Source organism: Micropterus dolomieu, linkage group LG03 (genome assembly GCF_021292245.1).
Source record: "Micropterus dolomieu isolate WLL.071019.BEF.003 ecotype Adirondacks linkage group LG03, ASM2129224v1, whole genome shotgun sequence".
Lineage (NCBI taxonomy): Eukaryota > Metazoa > Chordata > Actinopteri > Centrarchiformes > Centrarchidae > Micropterus > Micropterus dolomieu.
Genome location: NC_060152.1, coordinates 1,606,999 through 1,622,482, shown reverse-complemented (window position 1 = coordinate 1,622,482; position 15,484 = coordinate 1,606,999). Strand labels below are relative to the sequence as shown.

The window sequence follows — 15,484 nt, the reverse complement described above, 5'->3', positions numbered from 1 at the left end:
CTTTTTGTGCGTGGTGATAGTCAAGCATGAGTAAATAATAAATAAACCAGACAGTGTCCACTGATTGTTCATTTTTAATAAAGTAATAGTGACAAATAAAGCCTGTAAGCGTCTAAGCTGTCGGGTAAGGAGGTGCTATAAATGAGATATAACTAGGCTTGCATGGTTTTATCATGTTATGCATTGCTGAAACTATTTATCCTTGATCCAGTAAAGGCCAAATGTTGTTTCTCGCTAAACGTAACATTAACAGCCAGCTGAACAGAGTTACAAGCTCAAGTCAAGACAAAGCTGCAGTTTCCTTCCATATTTGATCAATCTGTCATTTATTTTCTCAGTTTATAGATAACACAGGTTTATAAAATGCAAGAAACTGTGGAAAAATGTCAGTGTTTCCCAAAGCCTGTTGTGTCCTCAGACATCTTGTTTTGTCCACAACCCAAAGATATTCAGTTTACTGTCAGAGGAGCAAAGAAACCACAAAATATTCACATTTAAGAAGCTGGAATTAGAGAATTTTTACTTCTTAAAATATGACTCAAAATGATTAAATCGATTATTAAAATATTTGCAAGTTAATTCAATAGTTGCAGCTCTACTGTAACTCCAGTGGAACTAAATAAATAAATTCAAAACAGCCAGAATTAGACTCAACAAATCCCTTTAACAACATTAAGAAAAAGTCAAAGCAGAATTTCACATAACACAATCCATAACACAAGTACTGAAGTACTTTAACACTCTCTGTACCCTTGAGCAAAGCACCAAACACCCGAGAGTGAACGTGTCACACTGCTGTATATGAATGTAGGTAACAAAACATTACCGTGGTTCTTAGTGGTGAAAAGAGGCTGAGAAGCAGAGAGAAGGTCAGAGGTCAGCAGGTAGTCAGGCATGTTGTGTTATGGCACTGAAAAATACCAATGTTGCACCAAAAGTAGTGAAATGGCCCTTTAAAACCGCACAACAAAATCCCTTTAAAAGTGAAAAATTAACGGATCCACATGAGAATAAAAGCTGCCACCAGCTCTGTTACATCCAACAAAATCTAATTCCACTCATAAACATTATGTCTCTTTGATAGAAACTGTAAAAGCCACGTTTTAACGTTTCGGGCAACTAAATGGAAAAGAAACACGTCACACACACAAAGCTGCAACTAATAATTCCTTTCAACATTGATTATTTTCCCATTTTATCAGTGAAGTGCCAGTTTTCATTGCAGTTCTTTGGTTAACTTGAGTCAATATGCACACCAACAGCAGTATGAACCCTGCAGAGGGGCCGGCACAGGGTCCATTTCAGGTTGTGGCCTGTACTACGAGGCGGGGTAACTGGCTTATCCAGGTAACTTCAGGAGTAACTTTTTGATGTCGGGTGCAACATCCTGATTAGCCCGTACTACAAAAAGGTGGATAGGTGTTACCTGAGGTCTGTTGCCATGGCAATTTACGCTGCATCTCTAAACTGCTCCGAGCAGGTTTTGTTTGTGGTTAACCAGATGTTACCCTGCACGTGGACTACACACCACATCTGTACTCAGTGTTAATGATGAGAAGTAGGCTATTAATACACACCATTTAATAAAACATGTTTAGATTTCATCCTTATTTGTTCCACTGCGGTTGCAGGTGAAATGAAGTTATTTACGTTCACACAGCGAGCACTGCAGCCTCTTTGATTGTAGAGAGGAGATCCTAATTAATTAACAGACAGTTTCTAAGATGTAGCCCATCTGTAGGCTATAATTGAATTCTCCTAATTGTTTTCACATATTTATATAGATAATTTTACTTGTCCAAAAATAAGGAGCCACGGTGGGGGTTATAAACCAAGACAAAAAATCCTAGATGAAAGTTTCAAATTTACAACAAAAAAATCGGCAATTCCCTGAAATTAAAGTCACAAAATATTTTTAAAAAATCACTCTGGTGTTTTCTTCTGAATACGGCCAATCCACGGCAAAGTCTCTAAGGTGCATAGACAAATATGTAATTGTGGACTAACCTCAGGAGTATTTCTTCACTACTAAATCTGATTGTGAAGTTTGATATAACTTTCCAGTGCATGCATACTACACGGCAGTGTGTGTGTGATGTTGCAGCCTTGCAAAGTGAAGTTTCCCGCATAAATGTGTGACTATAATGTCAGAGAATATTCAAGTTTTTTTACTTGTTTTTATATATATATAAAAAAAAATCAAGTCTCTGGTTATTACCCCTCCCCTTTTTTCTATTACAGTGCACTATCAACGTGCATTCTTCTATAAATACGGAGATCCGGAAATGCGAAAACTGTCTGCACGGCCGTACACACCCCTTTTATTCGAACGCGCACCAACTCCATTTAAGTTAACACAGACTCAGCAAACCAACATCTGATCCACCGTCGTAGTGCCGTTTAACTCCAGTGTAGGCGGTCACAGTTTGTCAACCCTGAGATTGCCTGATAACCCGAGTTAACTCTGAGTAGGTTGAACTCCCTTTGTAGTACGGGCCACTGAACAGGGACCTGGTGGTTCACAGGAATTGTCCAAAACAAACGGTTTCTCAACTATGAATCCACAGATCCTTGATGAGGTTAAACTTTGCTTAGTTATTTCATTTCTAAAAAGGCTGTACTATCACAAGATTGAAGGTTTAGTTACTGTAACTGCTTCTGCAGAATGTGGAAAAAGTTTGGGACTTTTTGGGCCTGTGGATCTACACAACACCAAATTAAAAAAAGCCTTTTCTCTTAGAAAATAATTAACATATTCTCTGGTAACCTTGTTAGCTCGTTACATGCTAAAACAGGCCCCCAGAGACCCAAAGACACCTCCTGGGTCACGCCGCTCTTAACGAGGCCACCTGGGGTCCATGTGGAGGTAGACTCAAGCCTCCTGTGCGATAAAGACACACGAAGACGACGTCTCGATTCCACTTAGGGGATTGTCTACGTTTTTTGTTGACAAAACGATCTTACACAAGGTCCGTGTGCTAGCGGAGTTTGCCAAGTCGTCATGTTTAAGTATAACCTTGAAAACGTACTGTTTAAAGAACTAGTTCAACATTTTGGGGAAATTCTTCTTTAACCGTTTACCTTTCTGGCCAAGAGTTAGATCAGACGACTCTCGCGTCTGTTTGATAAACATGAAGATGCAGCCAGAAGACAGTTAGCGTAGCTTAGCACAAAGCCTAGAAACAGCAAGAAACTGTTTGCATAACAAAGAAATACTCCAGTTCATAACCCCTCGCTATGTTCATATTTACCAATCAGACGTGAGAGTGGTATTTAAGATTTAGAAAATTTCCTAAAATGTAATGCAATTAAAAAGATCCAGTAGGTAAAGGTTGTTTTTTATTGTGGTTAAAGCTGCGGTAGGCAATGCTTTTATTGTATTTGTTGAAATTCTCTTCACATCCCGACAGCAATCAACGAATCAAATGCTCCGACACAAAAATACATTTTAAAACGGTATCTGTGGCTGTCACAGTACACTAGCATACATTCCCGTGCACTAGTGGACGCAGCCGCTTTGAACTCACTTGTTGGTTTGTGGACAACCCTTCTAAAGCCTCCAATTTGGCAGTTAATTTCTTTACAAGGCACCGGACGTGAACATATTTGGACGAAACGTTGACGCTAGCTAGCTGGGTTAGCAAGGTGTAGCTGTAATTCACGTTAACTGTAATACTAGCTGGGATGCTAATTTTGGCTAGCAACAAACAGGCTTACCAGAAAAATGAGCAGCTGACTCCTAATAAGCTTTTTCAGCGGCGCTGGTTAAATGTACACAGAACATCGGATACGAGTCGCCTCTATCCTCATTGACAGGTCGCCATGATAGTGACAATCATCTTGTAGCCCCGGCCTAAAGCCTCCCCTGCTTTCTGGTCTATGTTCCTCTAAATGGGACCATAATTTACTAAATGAATATCATGCTGTGTTGGAGAAGACTTGAAACTAGCGACTGAGACCATAAACTCATCAGGAAAGTGTTTACTGAGGGAATAAATCAGCTGAGAAGTAGAAACATTTTCTTCTATGCAATCACACTTCTTTCTACAGCCAGTGGAGTCGCCCCCTGCTGGCTGTTAGAGAGAATGCAGGTTTAAGGCTCTTCAGCACTGGCTTCACTTCTCAGACCTGGAGGTTCAAACTGGGTGTGGACATGTGTTGTGAGGGAGTCCAGCTGTCTCTTGCTGGTTTCTCCAGAGTTGCCTACCACAGCTTTGAGGTTTGACAGAGAATGTTGGGACTAATGTTTCTGAAGTCCATTAAAGGACAGGCGGCCACGTCTCTGTCACCTTTTATGATCGTTTTTCTCATAAGAAAAAATTTTAAACCACCACCAATTAATCATTTGCATGCAAAAATGGGCTGATACTGTTCGGCAGCGATTATTAATAGCGTCCATTGTTGATCATAGCATCTACTGCTCATCACAGGGTCGACTTCCTCAACCTCTAACGTGAAACAGTCTGCCTACATCTCGTCAGCGTGTGCAGGTTTGGCGGGATCATGGCTTCCTCCTTTCCCCGCCGTCGACTTCAGACCCAACGCCAGTGCCTCAGTCTGCCCGGCAAAAGGACCTGAGCTGTTCCCTGACTGGCTCCCCTCTTGGGCCGTCCCATCAAAGCCTGTATTTTCAAAGTTTTCTATTGGCTCTTGGAGGATAGCAGCGCCTTCTGGAGGTCCTGATTGGCCGAGTTCAGAGGGCGGCGATGGTGAGTCGGACTGGACAGCCGGACTGTCGGCATCCTCTGCTGTTGGCTGGGAGGACGAGGGGTCTGTCAGGATGTTTCTGGAAATTACTAAAATGACAGAAAATATTATTTCTCTTATCTCTTGTGTTAAATATAACATCTCAGATGACTACCTGACAATTCACCACTAGCTCAAGGGTTGAATTTGGCATGAACTGGTAGATATGGGTAATTTGTTGGCATGTTGTTATATGTATGTATGTGTGTGTGACCGGATCTAAACGTTTTTGGTTTACACTTTGTGCAGCACGAGTGTTTTCTTTTAGCACTTTGTAATCTATGGATTTAATAAATGCTAAATAAATACATTATTATTACAGTTTTGATCAACTCAAAATCACCAATAATGACGATGTAGCTCTATGAACTGAATGTCTGTCCATCGCTCCTGTTACTGTACGAGGAGTTAGGGACCGTCTGAAAAGTGCAATATGATTCATTTCAATCATCAATAACTGTTTTGTAGCACAGAAATCTCAAACCATTGCTAGTATAGATAGTGACCACCAGAGTTTGTAAAACAAAGTTAAGATAATTAATTAATTAGTTAATTATGCACATTACAAGGTTGTAATTTCAACATCTTGCTCATTCATGAATATACTGACATCAACCCACCTCTCATCTGTCCTGGACATCCTCTCACTGCTGTTAGTTGTTCTTTGTAATGTATGGTGAAGTACATGATGGGATTTATTGTTTTGCTTTTGTTTTTTTACAGTGGTATCGAGAATCTTGGAATTTCACTGGTATTGGTGTCGACTACTAAATTTCTAGTACCATGACATCCCTAATTATTATCACTGCATTGTAAACGCAAGAAAAACCATTTCATTGTCATGTCAATAATCTCTTACCTCCTATAGACAGTTAATTTAAATAAGTTGCACATGTCAGGGGGGAAAAGCTATTCAAAAGAAACATTCATGCGGTTTTAAAAGCTTTCTAAAATGTCTTGATATTTTCCAACTTCTGCAGATAGTTATTTAAATTCCCCGATTCCCCCGATTAAAGGAAGACTATGATATTTTATAAATGCAGCAACCACCTGTAACTCTGAGTAGTCACAGCTTCGATGGATTAAATACAGTTTTAAACAACAGGAAGTGACGTCGAGAGGGACCGACCTCCTGTGGGTCTGTAGTCGTCATCTGCAGACGAGTTGCGGTTGAACGGGCTGAAGCTCGGCATGATGATCAGACCCAGAGAGACCAGGATGATCTGAGGACACACAAACACTTAACATGTTCATGAAGACACTACAATTGTAAAAAATTTGAATTTATCTAATGAGCATATATATTTAATTCCTGAAAAACTCTTTATTAGTGGATTTTGAAAGTGCTGCACATCTGTGCACATGGTTTGGTTTGATACCAGATTATAAAACAGCCTTAACATAGCAGACTTTTTCACATGTTCAACAAGATGAACGCAAACAACGGCACCCGATTCAAACCAACGTAAAACATGGATGTGCAAAAATAAGACAAACCATAAAAAAAAAAAACTGTTTAAGAGTTTTGTTTCTCAGAATCCAATTCAAGCAAAAAATAACACCGACATCATGCACCAAAGCCTGTTCATATTTCGCCTTATTTTACTAGTTTAATGAAAAAACAAGACCTGGAACCAGAACGAATTACATCTTAAATGATACCAAACCCTAATGTGAACGCACACACACACACACACATACACACACCTACCAGTAAGCAGGTGCTGGTCTGGGCCCCTTTACTGACCGTCCGTTTGATCAGAGACTGAAGCTGTCGCAGCTGAGCCAGCAGAGACCTGAACAGCAGGAACACATCAACAGGTGTTACATTAACCTTTATGTACATCAGAAATTACCCAGAACAAATAAATACCACAAATCTGAACTAAATTCAACAACTGTTCCTGCAATGAACTGAAATTTAAACAAATAAATAAGCTGGCTGTAACCAGACGTTGCCATTACTCTGATGTGATGCTGAGACATTAGTGCTCTTAGGCTTACTTCAGTTTATTATTAATCTTCAAAGACTGTGAGGGGAGATTTAAAATCATGTCAGAAAGACAACCATGAATGTGAATGATCTGGTTGTGAAAAACACAAATACAGCAACTCTCTTATGTGTTTCTTCTTCCCATTTAGCCTAAACAAAGCCGTTTTGGAAAACGTGCAGTTAATAAATGTGACTTCTTTATCAATCCTTAAAACAGTCAGTAATTAATAATAAACCTGGTCGTACATGTTGCGTTTCTCCAGCTGCTCCACTGTCCTCTGCAGCTCCTTGTTCTGCGCTGAACAAGCTGCTGCCCTGTTAACACACACAACACAGACGTTATGTTTTGGCGTTCTTGTGGTCAACTGGTCGATCTGTCTTTTTGGTCCACAGCATTAGGAATGGGAGAGTAAGCTGCAATTAGTGATTATTTCCATCATTAATTAAGTCCATTAAGACGTATTGAAAGGTCTCGTTTTGTCCAAACAACAATAGAAAACTAGCTAAAACTATAATACATGATTAAGCCAGAACTGATGGGTTTCTGGCACTTCTGCTTAAAAAAAAAAAAAACAAACAACAAAAAAAATAAAAATTGTTTCTGGCGTCAAACAAACCTCACCCAGGGGGTAAACGCTCCAGGGTTCGGTTCAGCCGGACTAAGCAAGGTTGGTGTGAACCTCAGTCTTTGCCTTCTTTCACCTAGTTTGTCTACAACATGCTCGGTGACATAGTACAAAGTTGTTTACAATCCAGAACGTCAGATTTCAGTCAGTACACCCACCTGCTCTCCAGTCCGTCGATGTACTCCTTCCTCCTCCGCCGGCTGTCCTGAGCCGACTGCTTGTTGCGGATTTTTCTCCGAACTCTCTTCAGGATTCTTTCCTCAGCCTGCAAATAAAAAGGTTCATACAAAGTCAGTGATTTTACGAACGGCTCCGCCTTTAAGGACTAATTATCTTGTTGTTATCACTGCATGTTCCTGATTGGCAGGTGAGAAGTTACACACAACTGACAGGTAATTAGCAGAGGCCTGCTTTAGGGCTCGGTCACTCGCCTGCTGAGGCGAAATTCGTATTTTTTTGTGCTGCATGTGGGCAGTGCTGGACGTGAGGCACACGAAAATTTGTTTGTTGGGTTTGTAGTCTGTTTCAGTGGTTGTGTTTGTGGGTCTCCATCTTGGCTCACCTGAAAGTCCGCACAAAGGTCCAAACCAAAGTTCATGTTTAGATTGAGTTTTACATGACAGACTTCTGTCCTGTGGTCTTCATCTATGACATTGATTGGTTTGTAAACAGTTCTACAGGTAACTTTGACCAAAATGAATGAATGAGGAATAAACGGAAGCATATCGTTGCCACTGTATTGCTGTTATTATGGCATTACTACCTGCAGCACCAACTTAATTCGAGGCTAGTTCAAATTCACAAAATGAATGTCTTTGTGGTGTGAACATAGGGCCGGACAATATGGCCAAAAATGTAATCACGATAAAAAGTTTCATATTTTTCGATACTGAAAGTGATCACGATAAGTATCAAATCGTTATTTCTTTTGAGTTAAAAGGCCGATTTTTGCTTCTGAGTAAAAGTTGAAGAAACCTGATGGTTAATTGTGGTTTAAACTTTTCTTTATGGTCAGAACAAACACTTAAAGCCAAACAGTGGATCAATTCACAAATCAGAACAAAACAGAACAGAACAGAACATTCAAAACAAGTATGATACATCCTTTGTCAACAAATATGCACAATAAGTACAATTAAGTAAAAGCTTTTTCATCAACAAATTAAACATCATAATAAAAAATTAAGTCTACTTTGTGAACATCTATTAAACATTTATTATATTATTGAAAAAGAATTATAATCGCGATAATTATTGTTATCGTTTTATTGTCCAGCCCTATGTGAACATTATATCACCGCCACCGGCAGGAAAGGAGGAGAAGACCGCAACAATCCTTCTGTATCAACATTTGGGGAGAGACTAGGGGTGAGTTGCTTCCATAGTGGAAAGATGAGCTGTCTGAAAGTCCAAACTATCCAAAATAATGCTTTCACAGTAGAAACAAACCAAATCATGGTTCAGTTTGATCCGGACCGAGAATACCTCTTTGTTTGACCATATTTTGTCTGTGGGGGTCTAGGGGGAGGTTTCACACCTGTAATTTGGATCGAACTGAAAAGTCTGGAACAAACAAGGAAGGTGTGACAGCCCCCACAGAAAGTCAACCACTCGCTCTTCTTTGCTATTAGTTAGGGCTGCAGCACTGCCGGTCAGAGTTCACCAAAGCTGAACTCAAGAAGAGAAGGTGCAAATTTGCTTTGCCACCGGGCGCTAATGTTTTATTCGGCCCCTCGCTCGCACAGAGTGGAAGTGAACGGCATGTGTGACTGTGCTTTTATGTGGTAGCCAATTGGTTGGATAGTCCTGAATGCCAAATATGAGTGTGAATGAATTTAGGGGAACTATGACAGGTTTCCCCAGATCATGATAGGCTCAATTGCTCAGTTAAAGTAAGCCAGGGACTCTCCAAATCAGCAGGTCAGACTGTCTCTCCTCTCTGCCTGCTTGGTCGATTGACTGACGCAGCTGCCTTGATAATGATGCACTGTTGTCCATTTGTTAGGGAACCCAAGGTCGAGATTATCTTTGTTTCATTACAGACAGACTGACGGGCTCTCTGTAGAAAGTGTTGCATGTGGCTTCAGTGACACACAACGTGACTTTAGGTTACCATAGGTAAACATGGGGTCTTGATTTTAACTAATTTCCAAAAGGCTCTTCTCTCACACAGACACAGAGTTTGGTCACTTAGTGAATCTCTGTAGATGTGGGAAGTATAAATATCCCGAGACAGGAAGCACTCTTCCGGTTGGTGTTGGTGTTGCATGTGTTCACACATTGCATGCTGGCACTGCATCTCCTCGGCCAAGTCTCGTTAAACCTATGCAAGTCCTCATCAGTCTCCGAAACTTTTTCATCACACTTGAAAGAGAGTCTCATTTTAAGACCTCTTCTGTTCCATTTATTGTCAAATGTCAGCTTAAGCCTCTGTGTTGGAATACTTGGCTCATTACTTCGTGTTGCTTTGGAAACACGGAGGACACAGACCTAAAATTGTAGACATGTACAATTTATTCGGTTTAGAGCCGGCAGCTCCTTCAAACTTCGCTACACACTTATTTCTGGCTTTTTTGCCGAAACATGTGTAAACTCTGTCATTAGAAAATGAAGACCCGGTTTTGGATTAAAGAGCAGCGGACCTTGGGACTCGTGTCGGCCAAGCAACGGAATCCAGAGACTGCTGAGCCCACATCTTTACAGTGACCTGCCGAATCAACATCCCGGATCAAGCAGTTCTGAACTGTCAGAGCAAGACTCCGACAAGATGAGAGGAGGTGGACTCTGTTTTACATCGATGATGCTTTATGGACTCAAATGTCAGACTGTTTGTTGTGAAGATGAAACTTTATTATCATCTTGTTGCTGCTGTTTATATTCTCCCCAGATGCAAATTCAAAAAATTCACAGCAGAATGGTCTGGGTGTATACGTGTTTGTATATAAATTACTGATGTTCATGGGGAAAAAGACCATCCTCCCCTCTGTTTTTTTACACAAATGGCACCCTGATTATACAGTATGTGGAGGTCTGTGTGTGTAGCATGAAGGGACTACAAACTTTCGTTTCATTATACAACCTTTGCTGTATAATGAAAAATAAACCACCTTGTGCCTTAAAAACCTGCCCACCAGAGGGTCTCCATGGCCATTCCTCTTGTGTTTGTCTCTACTTCCTGTCTGTGTGTCTTCCCGCTCTGTGTTCTTGTTCACTTCCTGTTTCTGGTTTTCCTGCTTGTTTGATTATTTGCTCCTCCCTGATAAGTTTCACCTGTGCCTTTTTATCACCTGCCTGCTTGAGTGTCTTCCCATTGTCTGTTGTTAGGATCATCTTCGTTCGGTGTTTTCCTTCCCTTTATGTTTGGTTACTGTGGATTCTGTGTCTTGGTTCTCGCCAGCCGTCTCTTTTTGGATTGTTTTGGTTGTAAGTTGTTCCCATTTTTGTCAATAAACTTTGAGAACACAACCTGCTCAGCCTGGATGCCTTGTGTTTGGGTCCATATCACAGTTTTTCACGTGTCTGCACTCGGCAAACATTGCAAAACCGCTTATTAGTTTATCTAACTGGAGCAAAAAGATTTTTATAAACTATGTGAGCAGCTTTGAGGCCTTCTGACCTTGGTGAGAGGAAGGTTGTTGGGCAGAGAAACTCCTTCCTGGCTCAGCAGCTTCTGTTCCTCCTCGGTCAGCTGGAGATTTGGATTCAGCTGCAACAGTAGAAGAAGAGTTAGTCCTCCAGGTCAAACCTCACCACTGACCGTCAGGGGGAATATACACAGCGCGGCCTTTTAAAAAATAAAAAAGACTCACCAGATCATCGTCAGGACTGGGAGGGTCCATGGCGGTCAAACTGCCATCGAGGCGAGCCGCAGGGAGCACGGGCAGCTCGTTAACGATGCACGAGTCTGAAAACAACACCTGCGAGCTCCAATCGTCTGTACAGGAGAGGAAGTGACATCACAGTTACTGCTAATTAACGAACAAGGATGAATCACACCAGGTCTCCTCCCTCTGACACCAGTTACTGCGTTTGTCACGACAGGTTCTGGTTTACAGAGTAAAAATTAACCCAATCAGCATCTAGAACAGCTCATTTTGTCCGTTGTGTCCAAGACTACGTACTTTGCTATACCTTTTATTAACCCTTTGTTTCACTAAACAACGTTCTGAAGCAGCTGTATAAGAACTTGTCATTCAGCCAGGAACTATCTAGTTAAAGAATAGATGAACAAAATGATGAAGCTTAACAGACATTCAGGCCTCTCCTCTTCCTGTTCACTAAATAAATAATTAAATTTAAAGCTTCTTTATAAAAAGGCACAGGTACTCAGGCTTTTTACTGTATACATACCAGGTATTTTCATCTATATAATGGCTAGTTTAAAGCTACTATTTTTTTGGTGTATTAAATGTCAGAAAATAGTGAAAAATGTCCATCACAAAGTGCCAAGAGTCCAAAGTGACATCTTTGATTTCAGCAAAAAGTTTCACAAATAAATATAATCTGAAGTAAAACCTATTAGTACATCAGACTTAGAATTTACTTGGATCAAAGATTAGTCTTTTTTTTTTTTTTTTTAAGTACTGATGGATTCATGTGTGGTGTATTTTTCTGACTTTATGTGAACAAAAAGACAAATTTGCCTGTTTTCTTTTTGGAATTAGAAACATTTATCAATGTTCTGGTCACAAAAACAAAGTTTGTGGGTAATAATAGCTGTTGTCTATACTTTTTAAGAATAAGAAATTAGGAAATAACACACAAGAACTGTTTTAGATAGTGATATATTTGGATTTTTCCTAAAACAAGACATTTGAGGACATCACTTTGTGAAACAGTAATTGATGTTTTTGGACATTTTATAGACCAAACAACTAATTGATAAAATGACGGAAAGATTAATCGACAGTGAAAATAATCGCTAGCTCAATTTTATTTTATTATTCCCACCATGAGCAAGAACTTGGCACCAGTGGCAAAGAGTAGAACCTACATCCACAGGAGCTGTACAATGGTGGTAGTGGAAGAGATATCAATGAAAATTACTACTACTACTACTACTACTACTACTACTACAACAACAACAACAACACGTGCCCTCACCGAGCTCTATGGAGATGACGTTCTCTTGTCCACGTTCAGTCTTCACGCCGCCCAAGCTGCTGATGTCATAAACCAGCTGGTAGACTGTCGCCGGCGCTGGCTGGGTGGTCTCTGCCATTACCATGGTGACAGGACTCTCCACCACAGGGTCCTCAGAGATGCCGCTGTCGCTCTCAGAGGAGGGGTCTGCAGGAGGCCCGCTGAGAAACACCTCATTTGGGTCGACGCCGTGAAGGACGTCCTCCGATTCACTGTCATTCAGCGTCTGTGAAGTCAGAGGGTCAGCTCGGTTTAACTGCGTCAGGTGACCTCTCCTGTACTATTAATCGTATTAGGCACATGCTGGGGCGCAGACTCACACAGTCGGGGTCTACCGCCCACTCCCGCAGGGGTTTCTCGGAGCCGCCGAAGACGAGGTCTGAGCAGGAGAAAGGAGCGTCGAGCTGCCAGCTGTCTGTCGCCATGCCGCCGTCACCGCTGAGAAACAGCTCCCCGCTCTCTGCATCCATGACCTGAAAACACATTCACACAATCCAGTCACCACACCGTGTTGACCACACCGACAGATACAGAAGAAAGGAACTCCCAGACGCAGAGACGAAGGCTCGCCTTGACTTGTGGGCGATACGGCCGAAAATGTTATCACAATAAAAAAAAGTCACATCATTCGATATCTATAATTATCAAGATAAATCTCAAATCCTTATTTCTTTAAAGTTTTAATGCTGAGTTTTGCTCCGGATTGAAAGTTAATTGTGGTTTTAAACATTTTTCTTTCTGGTCAGAACAAACATTTGAGGCCAAACAGTGGATCACTTCACAAATCTGAGGCAGAACATTCAGAACTATGATGATAAAATCTGTTTTCAACAAATGTGCACAAGTAAAATTAAGTACAATCTTTTTGTATGGATTTTTATATGTTAAAAGAAAAATTAAGTGCTGATTAATTAATTATTGTTAGTGTTTTATCGCCCAGCTCTCTCTTGACCACTGCAATGCACCAAAAAGTCTATAAATAAAAATCTGACCTTTGTGTGTATTGACAGCTGCTAATTAAAGTAAATTTCTAGGTTGACACCTAGGTAAACATGAGTACAGAGATACAAATGTGTTTGTGTAGTAACATACACATGCAGCAACCAGCAACACGTGAAAGTAAGACAAAAGGAAACACAAGACAAACAAGAGAACAAAGAGTCTAGAGATCGTGACCCAGGTGATGCAACACAGGAAGAGGATATCCTGGTAGGTACACACCCAGAAAAACACACACCTGGCCTCCGACGGCACCACTCTGACTGAATAGAAACCGGATAAGCTGCTAAACATGTTTTCCAGTTTTCCCTCTCCACTATAAAATGTCAAATCAGCAAAAACAAGGACCTTGAAGTTCTTCACTTACGTCAGTGAAACGAGACCTCCAAAAGCTCCAAAGGCCAAACTCTGGGGTCGACACATAACCCTTGTTGTCAGAATCAGAAATGTTTGTCTGTTTGGTCTAGGGGGAGGTTTCACACATGTAATTTTTGGTTCCGCTCAAACTGAAAAGTCCGGAACAAACAAGGAAGGTGTGACAGCCCCCACAGAATGTCAACCACTCGCTCTTCTTTGCTATTAGTTGGGGCTGCAACACTGCCACTGCGTTTTTGTTTAGACCATATGCACCTCCCGTCCAGACTAAAACAGCAAAAACGAAGACCGAAAACTGATAACTTTGGAAACGCTGCCGACCCCATTTTTTTGTTTTAAAACTAAAGGGTTTTAGTGAAGAGGGGCAAAAACGAATGATGAGGCAGATGCTCATGTTTGGCTCTCTGACTGGGTCTAATAAGTCATGCAAATCAGAAACACAATGCTGCTGACAGAGTTTTTGATTTGGTATTTTCATTCAAATATTTTGTACCGTGCAAATGACCCATGTTACATTCAGTAACAGTCCCAGCTCGTTATTGGTCCATGCAAAATAAAACCTGCTGTAAAACCTTTATTCTTTCACCGAATCTTCTGTAACTACGGAATAGACCATCTGTTTCATGTTTACACCGGCATGTGCATGCCCAGTGTACGTGAACGGCCACTAGATGTACATTTGTCGTTTTAGTATAGACAGAGATCAACTCTGATCCACAGCTAAAACGCTGCTGTGGGCAGAGATGGTATTCGTTTTAAAACTCTGTTTTTAAACATAAACAGAGTAGTGTGGATGGGGCCAAAGTAAGCCAGGGACTCTCCAAATCAGTAGGTCAGACTGTCTCTCCTCTCTGCCTGCTTGGTCGATTGACTGACGCAGCTGCCTTGATAATGATGCACTGTTGTCCATTTGTTAGGGAACCCAAGGTCCCTAGATTATCCCCGAGAAATATTATCTTTGTTTCATTACAGACAGACTGACGGGCTCTCTGTAGAAAGTGTTGCATGTGGCTTCAGTGACACACAACGTGACTTTAGGTTACCATAGGTAAACATGGTGTCTTGATTTTAAATAGTTTCCAAAAGGCTCTTCACATTTACATTACATTTATCTGACACTTTTATCCAAAGCGACTTACAATTGCTATACATGTCAGAGGTCGCACGCCTCTGGCGCAACTGGGGGTTAAGTGTCTTGCTCAGGGACACAATGGTGGATGGGTCACAGTGGGGAACTGAAACCGGGTCTCTCACAACAAAGACCGTAACAGTGATGTCGGTACAGAAATGCAGGAAAATATATCTTTCAGTTCATTTAGAAACAGAGTTTGTCCATCATTGTCAATCATTAGCAGAAATAATATTTATTAAAATGACTTCAATCAACTTGAATAATTCACTCGAGTTGACTGTTGCTGCACAGCTTGATCAATGAAAAGGTTTAATAATCACTTACAGTTGTCTATACTCACCTAAAGGATTATTAGGAACACCTGTTCAATTTCTCATTAATGCAATTATCTAATCAACCAATCACATGGCAGTTGCTTCAATGCATTTAGGGGTGTGGTCCTGGTCAAGACAATCTCCTGAACTCCAAACT

At 40.9% G+C, this 15,484-nt stretch overlaps 1 protein-coding gene and 1 long non-coding RNA gene across 3 annotated transcripts in view; one reads left to right on the top strand and one right to left on the bottom strand.

Annotated features, from left to right (window-relative positions):
* Positions 1–2,806: 2,806 nt before the first annotated feature.
* On the top strand, positions 2,807–5,059 carry LOC123968419. The gene is made up of 2 exons (XR_006824456.1): positions 2,807–2,969; positions 4,431–5,059. It is a non-coding gene; the product is annotated as an uncharacterized LOC123968419 (long non-coding RNA).
* The window catches only part of creb3l4 (cAMP responsive element binding protein 3-like 4), a 23,846-nt gene continuing 12,341 nt past the window's right edge, over positions 3,980–15,484 (bottom strand). For both annotated transcript variants that reach the window (XM_046045170.1, XM_046045171.1), the window contains exons 2-10: positions 12,828–12,980; positions 12,469–12,733; positions 11,175–11,299; positions 10,982–11,071; positions 7,524–7,630; positions 6,986–7,054; positions 6,458–6,542; positions 5,876–5,969; positions 3,980–4,796 (exon numbers count right to left, since the gene is read on the bottom strand). In XM_046045170.1, coding sequence (XP_045901126.1) covers positions 4,468–4,796; positions 5,876–5,969; positions 6,458–6,542; positions 6,986–7,054; positions 7,524–7,630; positions 10,982–11,071; positions 11,175–11,299; positions 12,469–12,733; positions 12,828–12,977 — 1,314 coding nt within the window. In that variant the 5' untranslated portion in view covers positions 12,978–12,980 and the 3' untranslated portion in view covers positions 3,980–4,467. The remainder of the gene's footprint in view (positions 4,797–5,875; positions 5,970–6,457; positions 6,543–6,985; positions 7,055–7,523; positions 7,631–10,981; positions 11,072–11,174; positions 11,300–12,468; positions 12,734–12,827; positions 12,981–15,484) is intronic.